The 20,170-nt window shown below is 42.6% G+C and overlaps 1 protein-coding gene across 1 annotated transcript in view; it reads left to right on the top strand.

Annotated features, from left to right (window-relative positions):
* LOC145346371 (uncharacterized) overlaps window positions 1–20,170 on the top strand; it is a 186,621-nt gene that overhangs the window by 149,730 nt on the left and 16,721 nt on the right. The window contains exon 14 of the mRNA XM_080193530.1: window positions 18,731–18,833. Coding sequence (XP_080049656.1) covers window positions 18,731–18,833 — 103 coding nt within the window. The remainder of the gene's footprint in view (window positions 1–18,730; window positions 18,834–20,170) is intronic.

Genomic DNA, 20,170 nt, shown 5'->3' with positions numbered 1-20,170 from the left:
AGATTGAGTATAGTGTGTGGGAGTGAGAGATTGAGTATGTGTGTGTGGGAGTGAGAGATTGAGTATGTGTGTGTGGGAGTGAGAGATTGAGTATGTGTGTGTGGGAGTGAGAGATTGAGTATGTGTGTGTGGGAGTGAGAGATTGAGTATGTGCGTGTGTGTGTGTGGGAGTGAGAGATTGAGTATGTGCGTGTGTGTGTGTGGGAGTGAGAGATTGAGTATGTGCGTGTGTGTGTGTGGGAGTGAGAGATTGAGTATGTGCGTGTGTGTGTGTGGGAGTGAGAGATTGAGTATGTGCGTGTGTGTGTGTGGGAGTGAGAGATTGAGTATGTGCGTGTGTGTGTGTGGGAGTGAGAGATTGAGTATGTGCGTGTGTGTGTGTGGGAGTGAGAGATTGAGTATGTGCGTGTGTGTGTGTGGGAGTGAGAGATTGAGTATGTGCGTGTGTGTGTGTGGGAGTGAGAGATTGAGTATGTGCGTGTGTGTGTGTGGGAGTGAGAGATTGAGTATGTGCGTGTGTGTGTGTGGGAGTGAGAGATTGAGTATGTGCGTGTGTGTGTGTGGGAGTGAAAGATTGCAAGTGTGCACATGTGTGGAAGTGAGAGATTGGTGTGGGAGTAAGAGATTGCACATGCACGCATGTGTGGGAGTGACAGTGCACGCACGCCTGTGTGTGTATGCGTGTGTGTGTGTGAATGTGCATGCGTTTGTGTGGGAGTGAGAGATTGCGTGTGCGCGCACGTGTGTGGGAGTGAGAGATTGAATCCACTTGGGTGGAAATTAGAAAAAGTCACTGATTGGCATCGTCTGTAGGCCACTAAATGATGCCATCATGATGGGGTGAGAAACAAACAAACAAAGAAATCAATGATCAGTGATTAGTGATGTGCCTCAAGGATCAGTGTTAGGACTGCAATTGTTTAGGATTTACACAGATGATTTGGAGTTGGGGACCAAGTATGTCAAAATTTGCAGATGACACTAAGATGAGTGGCCGAGCAAAGTGTGCTAAAAGCCTACAAAGGGATATAGATAGAACATAGAACATAGAACACTACAGCACAAACAGGCCCTTCGGCCCACAAGTTGCGCCGATCACATCATCACCTACCAACCTACAGACCTATCTATAACCCTCAATCTCATTAAACCCCATATACTCATCCAGAAGTCTTTTAAAAGACCCCAGCGAGTTCGCCTCCACCACCACTGACGGCAGCCGATTCCATTCACTCACCACCCTCTGAGTGAAAAACTTACCCCTAACATCACTTCTGAACCTCCCTCCCCGCACCTTAAATCTGTGTCCTCTCGTAGCGACCATTTCAAACCGGGGAAATAGCCTCTGAGAGTCCACCCTATCTATTCCTCTCAACATTTTGTAAACTTCTATCAGGTCGCCTCTCAACCTTCGTCTCTCCAGGGAAAAGAGTCCCAGCTCCCTCAACCTAACTTCATAAGGCATGCCTCCCAGTCCAGGCAACATCCTTGTAAATCTCCTCTGCACCCTTTCAATAGCTTCTACATCCTTCCTATAGTGAGGCGACCAGAACTGCGCACAATACTCCAAATGAGGCCTGACAAGGGTCTTATAAAGTTCCAGCATTACCTCCCGACTCCTAAACTCAATCCCTCGATTAATGAAGGCCAGTACACCATACGCCTTCTTGACCACCTCCTCCACCTGCGAGGCCGATTTAAGAGTCCTGTGGACCCGGACCCCAAGATCCTTCTGCTCCTCAACACTACTCAGACTTCTGCCCTTGATAGTGTACTCGTTCATCCCGTTGGTTCTGCCAAAATGGACGACTACACATTTATCCGCGTTGAAGTCCATCTGCCACTTCTCCGCCCAGTCCTGCATCCTATCTATGTCCTGCTGCAACTTTTGCCATCCTTCCAGATCATCCACAACACCACCGACCTTCGTGTCATCAGCGAACTTACTTACCCATCCCTCCACTTCCTCATCCAGGTCATTTATGAAAATGACAAACAACAAGGGTCCCAGAACAGATCCTTGAGGCACTCTGCTGGTGACTGACCTCCATTCAGAAAAAGCCCCATCCACAACCACTCTCTGCCTTCTGCAGGCAAGCCAGTTCTGGATCCACAAGGCCAAAGGCCCTTGGATCCCATGCCCTCTCACCTTCTCAAGAAGTCTTGCATGGGGGACCTTATCAAACGCCTTGCTGAAGTCCATGTACACTACGTCCACGGCACTTCCTTCGTCAATGTGTTCAGTCACATTATCGAAGAACTCAACTAGGCTTGTAAGGCACGACCTGCCCTTGACAAATCCATGCTGACTATTCCTGATCATGTCAAACCTCTCCAAATGTTCGTAAATCTTGTCCCTCAGAAGCCTCTCCATCAGCTTACCAACCACTGAGGTCAGACTCACCGGTCGGTAATTTCCCGGGCTATCTCTGTTCCCTTTCTTAAAAATAGGAACTACATCCGCAATCCTCCAATCCTCTGGAACCTCTCCCGTCTCCATTGACGACGCAAAGATCATCGCCAGGGGCTCTGCAATCTCTTCCCTCGCCTCCCACAGTATCCTGGGGTACATCCCATCTGGTCCCGGTGACTTATCTACCTTGATAGAATTCAAAAGTTCCAACACATCCTCCTCCTTAATATTCACGTACTCAATCCTTTCCATCTGCTGCAAATCCATAACAAAATCTCCCAGATCGGCTTCCACCGTGAATACTGAGGCGAAGTACTCGTTAAGCACCTCCGCCATTTCTTCTGGTTCCACACAAACCTTTCCCCCCTCACCTTTTATAGGTCCTATCCCTTCTCTTCTTATCCTTTTACCTTTCACATATTTATAGAAGGCCTTGGGATTCTCCTTAATCTTACCCGCCAAGGTCTTCTCATGACCCCTTCTGGCTCTCCTAATTTCCCTTTTAAGTTCCCTCCTACAGTCCTTATACTCCTCAAGATCTTTAACATCTCCTAATTCCCTGAACCTCTTGTACACCTTCCTTTTCTTCCTGACTAGGTTCAACATATCCTTTGTGCACCACGGTTCCCTCGACCCACCAAAACCCCCTCGTCTCATCGGAACGTTGTCATTCAGAGCTCCAGACACACATTCCTTGAATATCTGCCACCTTCCTTCGGTACTTTTCCCTAAGAACGCCTCCTTCCAGTTTATTTGTCCAAGTAACTTCCTGACTTCTTCGTATCTCCCCTTACCCCAGACAAACACCTTCCTAGCCTGCCTGATCCTATCTCATTCCAACGCAATAGATAGTCCAAGTGAGTGGGCAAGGGCCTGGCAGATGGAGTACAATGTTGGTAAATGTGAGGTCATCCATTTTGTTAGGAGTAACAGCAAAATGGACTATTATTTAAATGGTAAAAAATTGTGGCATGCTGCTGTGCAAAGGGGCCAGGGTGTCCTTGTGCAAAAGTCACAAGGAATCAGTTTGCAGGTGCAGCAGGTAACTAAGAAGGCAAGTGGAATTTTGTCCTTCATTGCTAGAGGGATGGAGTTTAAAAACAGCAAGGTTATGTTGCAGCTGTATAGGGTGCTGGTGAGGCCACACCTGGAGTACTGTGTACAGTTTTGGTCTTGAGAAAGGATATACTGGCACTGGAGGGTTGGAGAGGAGATTCACTAGTTAGATTCTGGAGTTGGGAGGGTTGGCTTATGAGGACAGCTGAGTAGACTGGGGTTATACTCATTGGAATTCAGAAGAATGAGGGAAGGTCTTATAGAAACATTTAAGATTATGAAAGCAATAGATAAGGTAGAAGCAGGTAAGTTTTTCCACTGGTGGGTGAAACTAGAACTAGGGGGCATGGCCTCAAAATAAGGGGGAGCAGATTTAGGACTGAGTTGAGGAGGAACTTCTTCACACAAAGGGTTATGAATTTGTGTAATTCCCTGCCCACTGAAGCAGTTGAGGCTACCTCATTGAATGGTTTTAAGGCAAGGATAGATACATTTTTAAACAATAAAGGAATTAAGGGTTATGGTGAGCGGGTGGGTAAGTGGAGCTGAGTCCACGTAAAGATCAGCTATGATCTTATTGAATGGCGGGGCAGCCTCAAGGGGCCAGATGGCCTATTCCTGCTCCTAGCTATTATGTTCTTATTGCACGCATGTGCATGGGAGTGAGAGATTGCATGTGCGTGTGTATGTGGGAGTGAGAGATTGTGAGCAAGCACGTGTTTGTGTGGGAGTGAGAGGGTGTCTGTGTGCATGCGTGCGTGTGTGCATGTGAGCGAGAGATTGTGTGTGACTGTGGAAGTGAAAGATTGAGCGGCGCATGTGTGTGTATGGGAGTGAGAATGTATCTACATGTGTGGGATTGAGAGATTGCAAGTGCACGTGTGTGTGTGGGAGTGAGATTATGCACGTGTGTGTGGGAGTGAGAAATTGCGAGTGTGCGTGCATGTGCGGGAATTAGATTGCACGTGTGGGAATGAGAAATTGCACGTATGTGGATGAGGGATTGAAAAATTGAGTGCATGCGCATGTTGAGTGTGGGAATGAGAGATTGTGTACGTGTGCATGTGTGTGGGAGTGAGAGATTGTGTGTGCATGCCCACTGTGTGGGACTAAGAGATTGTGTGCGCGTGCACGCTGGGACTGAGAGATTGCGCATGTGTGTGGGAATGAGAGATTGCGAGTGTACGTGCATATGTGTGGAAGTGAGAGATTGTGAGTGCATGTGCATGTGTGTGGGAGTGAGAGATTGCAAGTGTGTGTGTGTGGGAGGGAGAAATTGTGAGTGTGTTTGGGACTGAGGGACTGTGTGCACGCCCACGCGTGTGTGTGGGACTGAGGGATTGTGTGCGCGCTCGTGTGTGTGTGTGGGACTGAGAGATTGTGTGCACGCATGCGCGTGTGTGTGGGACTGAGAGATTGTATACGCGCTCATGCATGTGTGTGTGGGACTGAGAGATTGTATGAGCGCATGCACGTGTGTGGAGGACTGAGAGATTGTGCGCATGTGTGTGGGAGTCAGAGATTGCGAGTGCATGTGTGGGAGTCACCTTGTGAGTGTGTGCGTGTATAGGACTGAGATTGTGCACGTGTGGGTGTAGAAGTGAGAGTGCATGCGCTCATGTGTCCTCTACCCCCAGTCGCAGGTTTCTCACTCACCCGGCCCACCACACACCAACACATAATTTCATGCACTCGCATGGTGGCTGAGGGTAATTGAGTGCGCACCCCGAGACTGCGAGTGTGCCTGGCACACACACTCCGATCCCCTCATGCTCTGGTCATTTTTATCAATTAGTTATTTTTAAACTTAACCATTTTTTTTTGACACTGCTTTAATTTTGCTCAGCAGGGCTTTTACTTAATATCACAACTTCTCTTTCAACTTCAGTTTAATGTTGTGCCAAACCTTTTCTTGCCAAAATTTGCTCATCAGCCCCTTAAGTGAGAAGAAAATGGAAATCCCCGCCCCCGCCCCCCCCACCCCCAGCCCATGCCAAGCCTGATTTAGAATAAGTAATAGTAGAAATGAACCAAAAAAGTGCAACATCTAATGTGTGTGGAAAGATAAAGGAAACAGTATTCAGTAGGTGAAAATGACAGAAAATTCCATAAATAACATGAGTGTATTGTTATGCATTTACAAGCACGTACACACAAACCAGATGTGCTTCTTATCACAATTAAAATCCAACCGGAAAATTTAAAAAAATACACAGATACCCAATACAATGGTTATCAACCCATTTTTATGGTCAGAAACACTTTCTTTTCACATGAAAATTAGATATTCTTAATTGAAAAATCAATCCTTGATGTCTGCAGAAGAGCAGCCTCCTTACACTCTAAACAGAAGTTAACTGATTGGCCTTCATTTGCTACTGATCTTTCAGAATATATCTGGATCAGAGTGGATGGAATGAGTTAACTAGATTATTTGGTAGTTATGGGCCTTAAAACTGCTGTTTTCAGTAGCAAGGTTCTCTGGACAGAGTTTGATTTATTAAATAGAGAGCTGCTTCTGAACTTGGTCCTGATAACTATGTTGTTGAAAAGCCAATCAAATGAAGTAGGCTTGTCCAACTTTTTCTGTGGTTTTGATTTATTTTCTCATCCTTAATGCCTCATCATATAGTACTGGATAAAAATGTTTCCATTTCTTGTATGTAAGTTATTTTCTTCCTTTTTGTCAAAAATATTCTTCCCTCAAACATCTGTGTGACAGCTGCTTACAGACCAGCTGAATTATCATTTGCAGTCTACTGTTTTTGCATTTTACGTGGAGTTGAATTAGGCTCCAGCTGGCTCTTGTTTCTGAAAAGGGGCTTTCCTGTTGCATTGAACAGTCAAATCTAGCTTACTAGCCTATGATTTAAATTATCTGTGTAAATTTCTTCTCTATTTGAACTTGCTTCCACATGTGACAAAGATTTTAGCTTGAAAGGGATGTTTGTTGGTGGGGGGAGATTCCAACATAGTAAGAAATATTAGTTAGTTACAAGGACTTGTCAACAATTTCTCCTTCAAATAAATTCCCTGGGAGCCTTCTCTCCTGGAGACAATCCCAAAGTCTTAATGCAATGTAGTCTTTGAGTCCTCCCAGAATAAGTTTAATTTAATTTTAGTAAGCATATTCTTGAAAGACCATGCAACTGTTTATATGTTGATTTCACCATGCTAATGAAATTTGCTGATCCTTGTTTCACTCTCCACAAGAGAAAATGTGTTTACTCATTTTCTTATCTCTGAACAAAAGGTTATTCATTTAGATCTCATTTTATCATGCCCTCTTAAATAAAAAAAAACTTTTTCAGTAAAACATTATTTCACAAAGGATATTGCATTCTATTTGGTGGTTGTTATTACAAGAGATGAAATGCAGCTGCAGAGGTCACTGAGCATGCCTTCTCAAACAGCCCTGAACCAACCAGTTAAATCAAATAAGGACTTGACTCCTTTTAAACACAATCTCCTAGTTTTTGGGTCAAAAAAATACTGTTTCCTGTTTTAATTTTTGCCATAACATTCAGTACCCACTGTACTTAAGTGCCAAAAGAAACTTGGGGCCGGGCCGGGGCGGTTTGCTGGCTCCCGGCAAGTGTCATTATGGCCCAAAGAATCAGGAGCCAACAGAAAAGCATGTTCTGCGCCAGTTTCCCAACCTGTTGTGAGACTCCCAGGCCACGTTGCCCAATACGTATTCAAATTCAGTACTTTTGATACAATTAATAGGCTTGAAGTTCGATTCAAATAGCCCTCACTATTCACCTGCCTCCCCAACGGGATCTAGACCGAGTGGGCTTTTGTTTATGTCCTCAGAAGCATGGACCTGATGTGTTGGACCCCAAGAGTTGAGAAAGCACCACCAACCCCTCAACAATAAGAGGCATCTTTGCCTCCACACCGCACAGACACGAGATTTATCTGACCCCTCACGCAGGCCCTGTTCCCCCCTCCCCAGACCCTCAGTTCAGCCTCCCTTCAGGACACACGCCTTGGCAAAACCAATAGTGCACCACCCCGACATGCTGGCACTGACATGTTGGCCTGGCACTGGATCCAGTGGCCATTTGTCCCTCTGCTGCTGTCAGGACACAGAGAAGGGTCCCTCAGTGGTCAAGAGGGTTAGGTGGGCTCGGGCTGGGGGCAAGGTGTTGACCTCATTACTCTCCACTGGGATGTGGGTGTCATGGCTGGACTGCCTCTTCTAGCCCTGACAGATCTGAAGATCACCCCAGGCAGCCTTATGATCAATATCTAAATTCCTACCTGTCTGTCAGCTGTGCAAATTCTGAAATGAGCAGGTCACTCTTATCTCCATGTCCCCCGGTCATTTGGCAGGATTTTGAATTATTAAGCACTTCATTCTGCATCAGAGATTTTCCTTTCTCCCTGTCAGAAGCTACAGGTGAGAGCAGATCGCCTTGAAGTCCTTTGACAGAAGGGAGATGTCAATCTGCCTAGCTGGGGACTCAATGTATGCCCGCAACTTTGATTTGAAGTTGCTGAGGCTTCCCAAAAGGCTGAAATTGTTGAAAACCTTTCCATTGCATGTGGACCCTGTGATCAGTAACAAATTCAATGTGTAGTGCCTCGTAAAAGATTTAGCTGCCAGCTCAGTGGATTTCTATCATTCTCCAGCCACCTGTGTTTGTTGTTATTTCCATTTCTGGTTGATTGCAGCTCAAGGACCCCATCTATTGACCCTGACCGCAATGTTGACAGAGCTGTAATCCTAATTGGCAGTCTATGGTTTCACTCCCTGTTTTGTAAACCATTTCAAAGAGGAGGTTAATATGACCTGGCCAATTCAGAATTTTCACAGCTGACAGGCAGAAATGTAGAAATTGATCCATAGGACTGCCTGAAATCATTATGCCAAAGGTGATCTTCAGGTCTGCCAGGGCTAGAAGGGGCCGTCCCCATCCCAGAGGAGAGTGGTGGGGTCAACACCCAGCCCAAGACTACCCAATCCCCAGGATCCTTGAAGGAATGTTCTTTTGCAACCTGGCAGCAGCTGAGGGGCAAATGGCCATTGGTCCTACTTCCTCGATCTCCCATGGGGCCCAAGGTGCCAGGCCAGTGTGCCAGTGCCAGGATACAGGGATAGTGCACTGTAGGAACTGCCATGCTACATGGCCTGAAGGAGCCTCTGTGGGGGATCTGAGGGGGAAAGATGGCTGAGGGGAGAGGGGAATTGAGTCATGGGGGTCAGGCCAGGTCACCCTCATACCTGCGTAATACGGGGTTGGTCATCTGTTATTCATGGGTGGGGAGAGGAAGAATGCCCCTCTTTGGCGAGAGGTTGGTGATGCTCTTTGATCATGTGGGACCACCATTATGTTTTTGGTTGGGGGGGCTGGGGTGGACGTCTCCAAGTGTGGAGATGGGGTCCAGTCTTGGAACAGCAGATCTAATTGGCGGGCTGTCCACTATGCATAAATTACCATCTGCTAACCTGGGAAACCCTCCAGGTTTCCTACTGGTGTAGGGCACTTAATCTCAATTCGGGAGAATCGCGGTCTTAGATTGGGATATACGCATATTTCAACAAAGCCAAAGGACAGATATTTCCTATGCTTTTATCATATCAGATTATATGCGGTCTTTCAATTGTGTTACATCATGTAAAGCCTAGCCCTCTTCTGGTCATCAATTCAGCTTTCAACAGGTTTGTCCTGATAGAGCTTCATTCAACACTCAGACGTGCAGCTTAAATGCAGGTCAGGTCACAGTCACGTCATCCGACCCAGATCTGCATTTTTAAGCAAGACTGCGAAGGTTTGGTTCAGCTGTTGTGTTAGCTTGACTGGAATCAGAAGCTAAGTCCCTGCTCTCATCCTGATTGTCTTCCTGATGAAGAAGCAGTGCTCCAAAAGCTCGTGATTCCAAATAAACCTGTTGGACTTTAACCTCACTGCTTTTTACATGTGTTCACCTTGTCAAATTATTTTTTTTAAAAATCGTATCGTTCAAATGGGAAAGCTGCCTTTAGGAGTTAAGTCGACACGACAGGTTTTAAAAAATCATTCACATGATGTGGGTGCCACTGGCTAGGCTAGCATTTGTTGCCCATTCCTAAGTGTCCTTGTGACAGTGCAGTGAGCTGCCTTCATGAGCTGTTGCAGATGGTATACTCACAGCACTGTTAAGAAGGGAGTTCTGGAAAATTGGAACGGCAGTATATTTCCCAATCAATGTTGTGTGACTTGGAGGCGGATTTGCAGGTGGTGGTGTTCCCATACATCTACTGCCCATTTCCTTCCAGGTGGTAGAGGTCATGGTTTTTGGAAAGTGCTGTTGAAAGAGCCTTGGTGAGTTGCTGCAGTACATCTTGTAGGTTGTACACACTGCTGCCACCGTGCATCTGTGCTGGGGGGAATAAATGTCTAAGATGATGGATGGGGTGCCAATCAAGCGGGCTGCTTTGCCCAGGATGATGTTGAGCTTCTTGAGACTTGTTGGAGCTGCAGTCATCCAGGCAAATGGAAAATATTTCATCACACTCCTGACTTGTACTGTGTAGACAATGCATAGGGGTTGGGGACTCAGAAGATGAGATACTCTCTCCCAGCCCCTGACCTGCTCTTGGATCCATCATATTTAGTTTAGTTCCGTTTTTAGCCAATGGTAGCCCCCAAAGTGTTGATAGGAGATGATACAGTGATAATAATAACATTGAATGTGAAGAGGAGATGGTTTGATTCTGTCTTGTTGGTGATGGCCTGATACTTGGTTGGCATGAATGTTGCTTGCCATTTATCAGCCCAAGCTTGAATATTATCCAGGTCTGGCTGCGTATGGACGTGGACTTCTTCAGTATTTGAAGAATTGCGGATGATACTGAACATTGTGCAATCATCAGCAAAAACCTCACTTCCTCTGATCTAGCGATGGAAGGTCATTGATAATGAAGATGGTTGAGCCTAGGACACCAACTTGAGAAACCATGCCTTGGATTGCAACGAGATCTTGATCAATTAATGGGCTGACGAATGGCAAATGGCGTTTAATTTAGATAAATGCGAAGTGATGCATTTTGGTAGATTGAATCAGAGCAGGGCTTACTCAGTTAATGGTAGGGCGTTGGGGAGAGTTATAGAACAAAGAGATCTAAGGGTATACAGGTCATAGCTCCTTGAAAGTGGAGTCACAAGTGGACAGAGTGGTGAAGAAGGCATTCAGCATGCTTGGCTTCATTGGTCAGAACATTGAATACGGGAGTTGGGACATCTTGTTGAAGTTGTACAAGACATTGGTAAGGCCACACTTGAAACATTATACAGTTCTGATGTATTATTACTATTACTATTATAGAAAGGATATTATTAAACTAGAAAGAGTGCAGAAAAAATTTACTAGGATGCTACTGGGGACTTGAGGGTTTGAGTTATAAGGAGAGGCTGAACAGACTGGGACTTTTTTCTCTGGAGTGTAGGAGGCTTAGGGGTGATCTTACAGAGGTCTACAAAATAATAAGGGGCATAGATCAGCTAGATAGTCAATATCTTTTCCCAAAGGCAGGGGAGTCTAAAACTAGAAGGCATAGGTTTAAGGTGAGAGGGCAGAGATACAAAAGTGTCCAGAGGAGCAATTTTTTCACACAGAGGGTGGTGAGTGTCTGGAACAAGCTGCCAGAGGTAGTAGAGGCAGGTACAATTTTGTCTTTTAAAAAGCATTTTGACAATTACGTGCGTAAGGTGGATACAGAGGGACATGGGCCAAACTTAGGCAATTGGGACTAGCTTAGAGGTTAAAAAAAGGGGCGGCACGAACAAGCTGGCCCATCCGGTAAACCTCTATGACTCTAACTCCTGCAGCAATGTCCTGGGCCTGAGATGATTGATATCCAACAACCATAACCATCTTCCTTTGTACCAGGTACTCCAATTTTGCTCGGGCTCCTGTCGAACACTCTGTTGAATGCTGCCTTGATGTGGAAGGCAGTCACTTTCACCCCATTCCTTGAATTCAGCTCTTTTATCATGTTTGGATCAAGAATATAATGAAAACAGATGCTGAGTGGTCTGGCACAACCTAAACCTTGCCTCAGTGAGCAGATTATTGCTGAGTAAGTGACATTTGATTGCACTGTCAATTATACTTTCCATCACTTTGCTGATGGTTAAGAGTAGACTGATGGGGTGGGAATTGGCTGGGTTGGATTTGTCCTTCCTTTTGTGGACATGACATAGCTGGACAATTTTCCACATTGCTGGGTAGATGCCAGTGTTGTAGCTGGACTGGAGCAGCTTGGCTATGGGTGCAGCTAGTTGTGATGCACAAATATTCAGTAATATTGCTGGAATGCTGTCAGGGCGCATAGCCTTTGCAATATTCAATGCCGTCAGTCATTTCTTAATATTATTTGGAGTGATGCCACTCAATTAATATTAATGAGAACCAAGACCCAACTTAGAGCTCCTTCTAATTCAACAAGCAATAAGCCTGAATCATACAAGATGGGCAGGAACATGGCAAATTAAATTTAATGAGAAGTATGAAGTAGCATATTTTGGTAGGAAGAACCAAGAAAGACCCATAGAAAACAAAGGATTCAATTCTAAAGAAGATCAGGTCCGGAGGGACACAAATCTTCGAAGATTGCAAGATGGCTGAGAAAGTGGTTTAAAAAGCATATCCTGAACTTCATACCAAGAGAGTGCAAAATGACGAAAGTTATGATGAATGTCTATAATTCTGTTATAGAGTATTGCATCCAGTTCTGGGAAGCACACTTTTGGTAAAATGTGAAGACGTGTAAAGAAAGGTGCAGTTAAGATTTATGCGAAAGGTTGTAGGGATGAGAGACTTCAGATAAGCAGATTGAGCAGCTTGGGTTGTTCTTCTTAAAAAAGAGAAGGTTGAGAGGAGTTTGGATAAAAGTATTCAAAATCATGAGGGGTCCAGACAGAGTAGATAAGGAGAAACTTTGGCAGAAGAGCTGAGAAACAAGAGACACCGATTTAAAGTGATTGGCAAAAGAACCAATAGCAACACGAGGAAAATCTTTTTCAAGCAGTGAGGTTAGAATTTTGAATTAAGAGCCTAAGTGTGATAGAGGCAAGTACGATTTGGGCTTTTAAAAGGGATTTGAATAATCATCTATTAAAGTCTGGAGGGCTACACGGAAAGGGCAGGTGAATGCAAAAAGCCAACGTGGACATGATGGGCCAAATGGCCTCCACTGTGCTCTAATCATTCTATGATTCATTCACTGCATGTCTGCATTACATTAATAATGACACTGCCTCAAAATGAATAAATCAGACCCTATTGTAACTTCCTGAATGAATGCATTTTGAGTAAAACTCTCGCCCATTATGTGTGCTGCCAGGCAACCTTAGCATGTCAATGGTCACATGAACTCACCAAGCAGATAACCTTCTGATTCATGTATGGGGTGCTCCTTTATAAAATAGTGCAGGAATAATTGATCAAATTGAAATTGGTCTTCATTTGGAAAAGCCCAAGTTCTCAGCCTTGAAAAATCTAATGTACTAGCCAAATCTGGCAAACAATTTATTGGTGAATCACAAAGCATTAGACCATAATTGAGCAGTTAATGTTAACTGTGCCTTTTGGGCTCCTGGAAAGCCCCCTCCTAAGGCAAAACATTTCAATGCTGTTATCAACTTGACTGATGCTGATAGCAGCATAAGAGACCTGGAGTATAGCTCAAAATCTATTTGAAAAAGATGAATAACTTCCATGCTATCTATCTGCTTGAACCCCAGCTTCCAAAGGTAATGTCCTACAGTAAGATCCATATACATTGTACAGGAACAGTAAATCTAGACAATAGGGGACATCAAGTAGGGACCAGCCACTTACTGTGATCACTGGCACCAACGTTCAGATGAGTGTCCCATTCATCATCCTCTTCTTTCTCTTCATCAATCAAGTAATGCAAAGGGATCTTCAGCTGAACTGACCGTGTATCTGTTATTTAACAACAATGTGCAACTCAGATTGTCTTTCAAACCTCAGAGCCCACTTTTAATGGAGAAAGATAACAGTTGACATGTGACCCATCAAGGAAGGCTAGTTACTAACACTAAAGATGTCATTTTAAGTGCAATGTCTCTTTGGGGATTAGTGTAGCTCAACAGAACCAGGACATTTTGGGACAGCAGAGTGGAGGCAGAAAGCCATCATACAGGCTTCTCATTTTATCTCTGCACTGAAAACTGGGGAACATTTAAGGACTTAGGAGAGGACTATCTGGGCCAATATTAGCAATATGAATGCCTGTCTAATCCAACCGTTTTGATCATCTTGTGCTTTAAGGGAAATCATCACTATGTTGTCTTGTTGAGAACAACATAATAGGTAACTTGGGCAGACAATGCCTACAAATGAATAAAAACTTCATGAGAATATTTCTAAATGCAAAGTATCTGTTATCTGTGACTTTTCTAGTCATTTGAGGCATCGATAGTTGCTAATCAATGGGTCTACCAACATAAGCTATAATGCCTTATAAACTGCTCAGGAAAGAAGATTGTTGCCACTTTCCCTACCTCATTTAGAGACAGCAACAATAACATGCTCAATAATTTTTTGTCTAATTGAACCACCAATACAAGTTGGTAAGCACTTTTTTAAACTTTGTGTCTGTGTTATATATATAAAATATATGGAGAGAGAGAGCTAGAAAGAGAGCTGTCAGTGCTTATTATCCTAGAATAGTTATTACTTAATGTCATTAAGTTCTCAGCTTCTCAGTATGGGTTACAAAAACTTCTAAACAAAATTCTACAATGTTCGGAAACATGGCTGACTGATAAAGCACATTTTTTCCATACAGACATTGATACTCTATTACCAGAATTTTTTTCAAGGAGCTGTTTCTAATACAAGTGTACTTATTAAAAATGATAGCTCAGGGCTGAATCTGGCTAAGTGAAACAGCATTTGTCTTGATATTTTTGGCAGGAAGCCAGAAAAAATGTTCTGGGCCTCTGTTTTTTTGGTATGCTAACAATCACTGTACAGTTTTTATTTACACACTAGTTCACTGGCCTTAGCAACTTCCAAAATGCAGAGATATTACCATCTGCTGTATCTCAGCCAAACTAAAGCATGCTACAAAAGGAAGTGTTTCTGTGTGTTTTATTGCATTAACATTTTTTTAACTGCCTGCAGCACTTTGGGCTTTTTAGTGTCGCAATACTGAATGTTTATGTAAGTGGCAATCAATATGTTGTCTGCCGGTTAAACAATTCACTTTAAAATATTAGATGGTATAAAGCAGCACTGATTCTTTGAAAATTATAATGCATATATTACAATTATACATGTGTTTTGTAACTTTTCAAATAGCTATATCATTTTTCAGTAGCTATACATTGCATGTACTAATAGTAATTAAATCTTTTTGAAACTTAAGTATTTAGGACAAAACAGAATAGAAAATTTCTCTTGGGCCATCAAGTTCATTCCTTGTCCAAACCAATTTGTCCAATTATATAGACTGACCTCCGATCTACTGAGAGAAGTGACTAAACACAGATTCAATTCCTAAGCAGTCTGTTAAACTTCTTCCTGCCCATTATGTGACTCTTTTTTTAAGTTCTAGAATGTAAATAGTATATTATTACCTTAGTTATTTGATCCTCTTTTCCACAATGATATATTTTGACCCTGGCAGTGCAGGAATCATCTTAACCAACTGTATTTGTTCATCTATCCACTCTTATCCGTATAACTTCCCGATGTAAGCTTAGAAATACTTATAGCCAATTTGAAATGAGTTACTAAACAGCTCTGATGCACTTTAAGGGAAAAATTTCTCCAAACTTCTAATTAACTTAAGATTGCTGGTTTTCTACTTTTCTCTACTAGTTCTGTGACAAGTTAAAGTTAGGCATTCTGCTATATCGTATTATGTACAACCTTTCACATTAGAAAGCCAAATCTCAATTTACCTTTTGCAGAGGGACATGTCAATTCTGCATAAAACCCTGTGTATCATGCAACAAGTCACCTCTGAACTCTGTTTTATGCATCAAAGTCAATTTTGTGAGAATGTCCAATATTTTGAACAATATACTAAATATAAATTTACCAATGAATCATACATAATTCTTGCCTGCAAGAGTCATCATGGTACTTTTTTAAGATAGCCATGCTTCAATAAATCCATGTGCAATCAATTTTTTCTCCTCTTTACTCCATTTCGTAAATTGTTTCAGAATCCATGCATCTGTCACCGAGAGAAGAGGCCTGTTGTCTTTTCCAAGGCCGCTGATAACGATATTCAGCAAACTGCTACGAACCATGCAACAGCTCAGTGAATGCATTTTTTCCATTCAGAACCTCAGCACATTCCTGTGAGCCTATCGCAGAACTAATCAGTGGGGACTGGATACTTTCAGCTCAGAGTCAGTAACAATACCCAATGGCTTGGGTAGCTACAAAAAGCAATCAAAAATGCTAATAGAATGTGGGCCTTTATTCTCAAGGGGGCTACAATCCAAATGGGAGGAAGTTACGCTTAAGTTGTGTGGAGTTTTGAGCAGATCTCATCTGGAGTACTACTTATTTTTCTGGGCACTGCATCCCAGAAAAGATATATTGGCTTTGGGAGGGGTACAACAGATTCACCAGAATGATATCAAGCACTTAAGTTGTGAAGAAAGGGTAACTTGACTTGTGTTCACTTGTATTTAGAACGCTGAGGAATGATCTAACCAGTGTTTACAAGAAGTTGATCAGGCAGCTACAGAGAAACTACTTGCTCCAACTGGGGAACCCAGAAGAGGCCATAACCTTAAAATTAGACTTTTTAGGAGTGAAATCATGAAGCGCACACTCACAAAAGACTGGTGAAATCAACTGCCCAAACCAGTGTTAATAGGAGATCCACTAATATTCTTATGACTGGAACTGTGGGCAGCACGGTGGCCTCTCAGCACCAGGGACCTGGGTTCAATTCCGGTCTTGGGTGACTGTGTGGAGTTTGCACATTCTCCCTTTGTCTGCATGGGTTTCCTCCAGGTGCTCCTATTTCCTTCCACAATCCAAAGATGTGCGGGTTAGGTTGATTGGTCATGCTAAATTAACCCTTAGTGTCAGAGGATTAGCAAGTTAAAATTGTGGGATTACGGGGATAAGGCCTGGGTAAGATTGTTGTCCGTGCAGGCTTGATGAGCCAAATGGCCTCCTTGCGCATTGTAGGAATTCTATGAATCTATAATAGATTCTTGTTCAGTGCTAGTATCAAGGGATATGGAATAAAGGTGGCTAAATAAATTTGAAATACAAATCAGCCATGATTATTGAGTGGTGCTAGAGAGACTGAAATTAGGCAAATTTCTGTGCATAAATTGACTGTTTCCTATATTAGAGCAGTGACTACAATTCCAAAATATGTCATTGGCTGTGAAGAGCTTTGCGATGCCTGAGATTGTGAAAGGCAGTGTATAAATGCAAATCTTTCCTTGAGGGGCTCAAAGGCTTATTTTGGCTTATGGATGCACATTGTACTTGTGTTACTACACAAGCCTGTACTGTCAGCACACACCATTGTGAGAAATTTCACCCATAGATTTTAATCAGGCCAGAGGCAAGAAGGCAGTGCGCTCCCACCCACCATCTTTTTAAATGACCCCTCACCACCAAAATCACCAAGGGGGTGGACATTAAATTCCATCCCCAACATCATGCCATATCATATTGAACAAATGAAAATGTTTATCTGTAATGCTTCAGTGAAAGATAATTTAGCCAGTTTGTGAGGTTAGCTGGTGATTCATCCATCCCTGAAGAGATTCATTTTAAAGCTATGATCTTGCAGGTTAAGTAATATCCACCACCTGCCAATCTTTGGCAAAGGTGATCTGCAGTGCCAGATCATGGGTCAGTCCAAATTTTTGAATTATAATTCCTGCCCATAATTTCAATAAGCCTATTCCTTGACTTAATTTTGAAGTATATTTGGAAACTCAAAGGAAAACCTATCCTCTCTACTTTGAGTCGTGGAATTTCAAAACCAGAAAACACTGTGAATAATGAAGCAACATATTTGCAAAGGGATAAAATGCTGAAACAGTAAAAATGGAGGACAATCCAACAAAATTATCTAACGCTATGAGTAAAAGGCAACAAAAGTGCAAAAACAAGTACGTAATGAGGAAGAGAGATTACTTCATCATTTTCACCTTATTCCCTTCCACTTCATACACTCAGCCACCCATCCCCCTATCTGGAACCTCCTGCATAGCTCAAACTATGTAGCTACCTGCTTTAATGCTTCCAAAGCCTTCCTGTTCAACAGTGCTTGTTATCTTGTGTCCCAACTGTCACAATTTTCATTTCTCCACTTTTGTTGATGCTGAAAATGTCTTACTATACATTAGGGACATTATATTGCTGTTGCTAACATTTTGTTAACTTGGTTAAATTAAGCATAACACATAAGTTCAAGAAGATAACATTATGTGATCTAGGTAAGACATCTGTTTAGTATTCCTAAAGCGAAATACTGCAAATGCTGGAAATCTAATTTAAAAATAGCAAATGCTGGAAATGCTCAGCAGGTATGGCAGCATTTGTGCAGAGATAAACAAAATGAACATGTTCTGATTGACCAGAAGCTCTCAGGAGCTGACCCACTGGGGGCTTGATCTCATCGAAGCCTGACACTGACCGGTGAAGTGCCTGGCGGGCATTGATTTGAATCCAGCCTCTCCCTCAGAAGTGACAAGTTGTTTCTGCTGCTTCTCCAACTTGTGCTGGGGGAGGGACACATCACTGGAACAAAATCCAGCTCATTTGTCCTCCTCTTCTCTCAACAGATGCTGTCAGGCCTGCTGAGTATTTTCAGCATATTCTGTTTTTCCTTCTGTTTAATATTGCCCATGTCGGAAACTAAAAATCTTTCAACAGTTTTCAAATTTCCCAACATACAAAGGCACTGTTTTACTCCTGTAAGAACTAATTGAGAACAGCAGCCTCTGTTTGTCTTAATCACTCAACAGTTACATTAGTCAAATCTGCAGAGAAAAGAAAATTCTGTGCTCCACCCTCCCTGTAGAAAATGAAGTGATGATAAATAACAAGCTAAGAGATGATTTCTGTAACCGGTAAGAAACCTGATAGCCTGCAGGAGGCAGTTTTGCTGCCAGTCCTTGTCTGTAGAGCTGGCAGTAAATCACATTTTCAAAAACATTCTTTCCAGACAAATTTGAAGGAAACAAAATCCCCAATGTGCTGTATTCACAAAGGACAGTGAATTGTTTCTTTACCTTTTGCATTTAGGCATGAACAGAAGAGCCATATCGCGGAAAAACTAGCAACTATTGAAGACATGCATAACAGATTGAAGTCCAGTATTCAATCAATACAGCTGCTGAACCAACAGGTACAATACATTAAAATTTTCAGAGTAAGCATGATAATGGATTGAATTCAGCTATTATTCTGAGCGCCTGTGATAAATTCCTTTAACTCTTAAAGAACTCAGAGGTTTTCTTTCGCTGTTGAGTTTATAATCCTATATAATGTAGGATTTAACAAGGCAACTTCAAGTTAGTGACTACCATTTTATTTGTGTGGTGTCTATGATTTGCAAATCTATTAGCATTAACCCAGGAAAACTTGTTTGTAAAACTTGTTTCATGCTTCAACATGTAAATGCCCATTTAATAATTTTTTTTCTGTCATGGTGTGTGCAAACCCAATGGAGATTACCAAGTAGCAATTCCATAAAGGGTTCATTGACTGAGTTTCGGGTGTTCTCAAATACAATGTATGGAAGAGGTGTGTTGGTTGAATAAGTCTCCAGACTGCCACTCAGCAAGTTAATCATCATAGCCAACTTAAAAAACGCATCAGAAAAGGATTCAAAGTCCTTAAAATAACCAATCATTCTGCGCTTGAATAGATATATGAGCCTTCTGAGGTGATGTTAATTGAAATGAAGATAGGTTAATTTGCTCTAATCTTTCCAAGTATCCCATGATAGATTTGATATCAATCTGAACAAGCGGACAGAACCCCAATTTAACGTCTTATCCAAATGATGGAATCTCTGACAAACCAGGATTTTCTCAGGATTACACAGGAACATCAGTTTAGGTCCTGCTATTAGGCTCCAATGCACAGATTTATAAACCAAAGTCAAGACTATTCCGGGTAATATCATGACCGCTATCATTTTTTTAATGTTCATGTTAGACATTTTCGCAGGTTCAGTGTTGCTGGTCATTGCCACAAGCAATTCAGACATAGCCTATAATTCAAAATACACTTTTTCTGCCCCATTTCTAGATAAATAACAGCATGACCCAGGAATTATTTCATGTATTACTCAACCTCATGTTACTTCTCCTTTATTTACTGTTAGTCGACTGGAAAACCACACTTACCAAACCAGGTCCCAAATCAACAACTGGTTTTCTTTACATTGCATACATACATGATGGTTGCACAATTCCACATAGTGGGGACAATTCTCCCAGAAAAATTCAAATGTCAAATTTGTGTAAAAACTGGAGTAAATCCCAATGTTTTTTTCAGTGGGAGTTTCCAAATGAATCTCCCACACTCTGCACTGCAGAGTGCATGAGCATGAATCACTCTAAAAATCCGGGGGCAGGGCCTGTCCCCACTGGAGAGGCTGACAGCACAGTGCTAATCAGGCCACTGCACATGCGCCAATAATTGTGGAGATCAGCGCATTGCGCAGTGGCCCCTGTC

Source organism: Carcharhinus amblyrhynchos, chromosome 8 (genome assembly GCF_965287045.1).
Source record: "Carcharhinus amblyrhynchos chromosome 8, sCarAmb.v2.hapA, whole genome shotgun sequence".
In the NCBI taxonomy this organism is placed as follows: Eukaryota; Metazoa; Chordata; class Chondrichthyes; order Carcharhiniformes; family Carcharhinidae; genus Carcharhinus; species Carcharhinus amblyrhynchos.
Note: the sequence above shows the minus strand (reverse complement) of the source record. Positions and strands in the feature narration are given on the sequence as shown.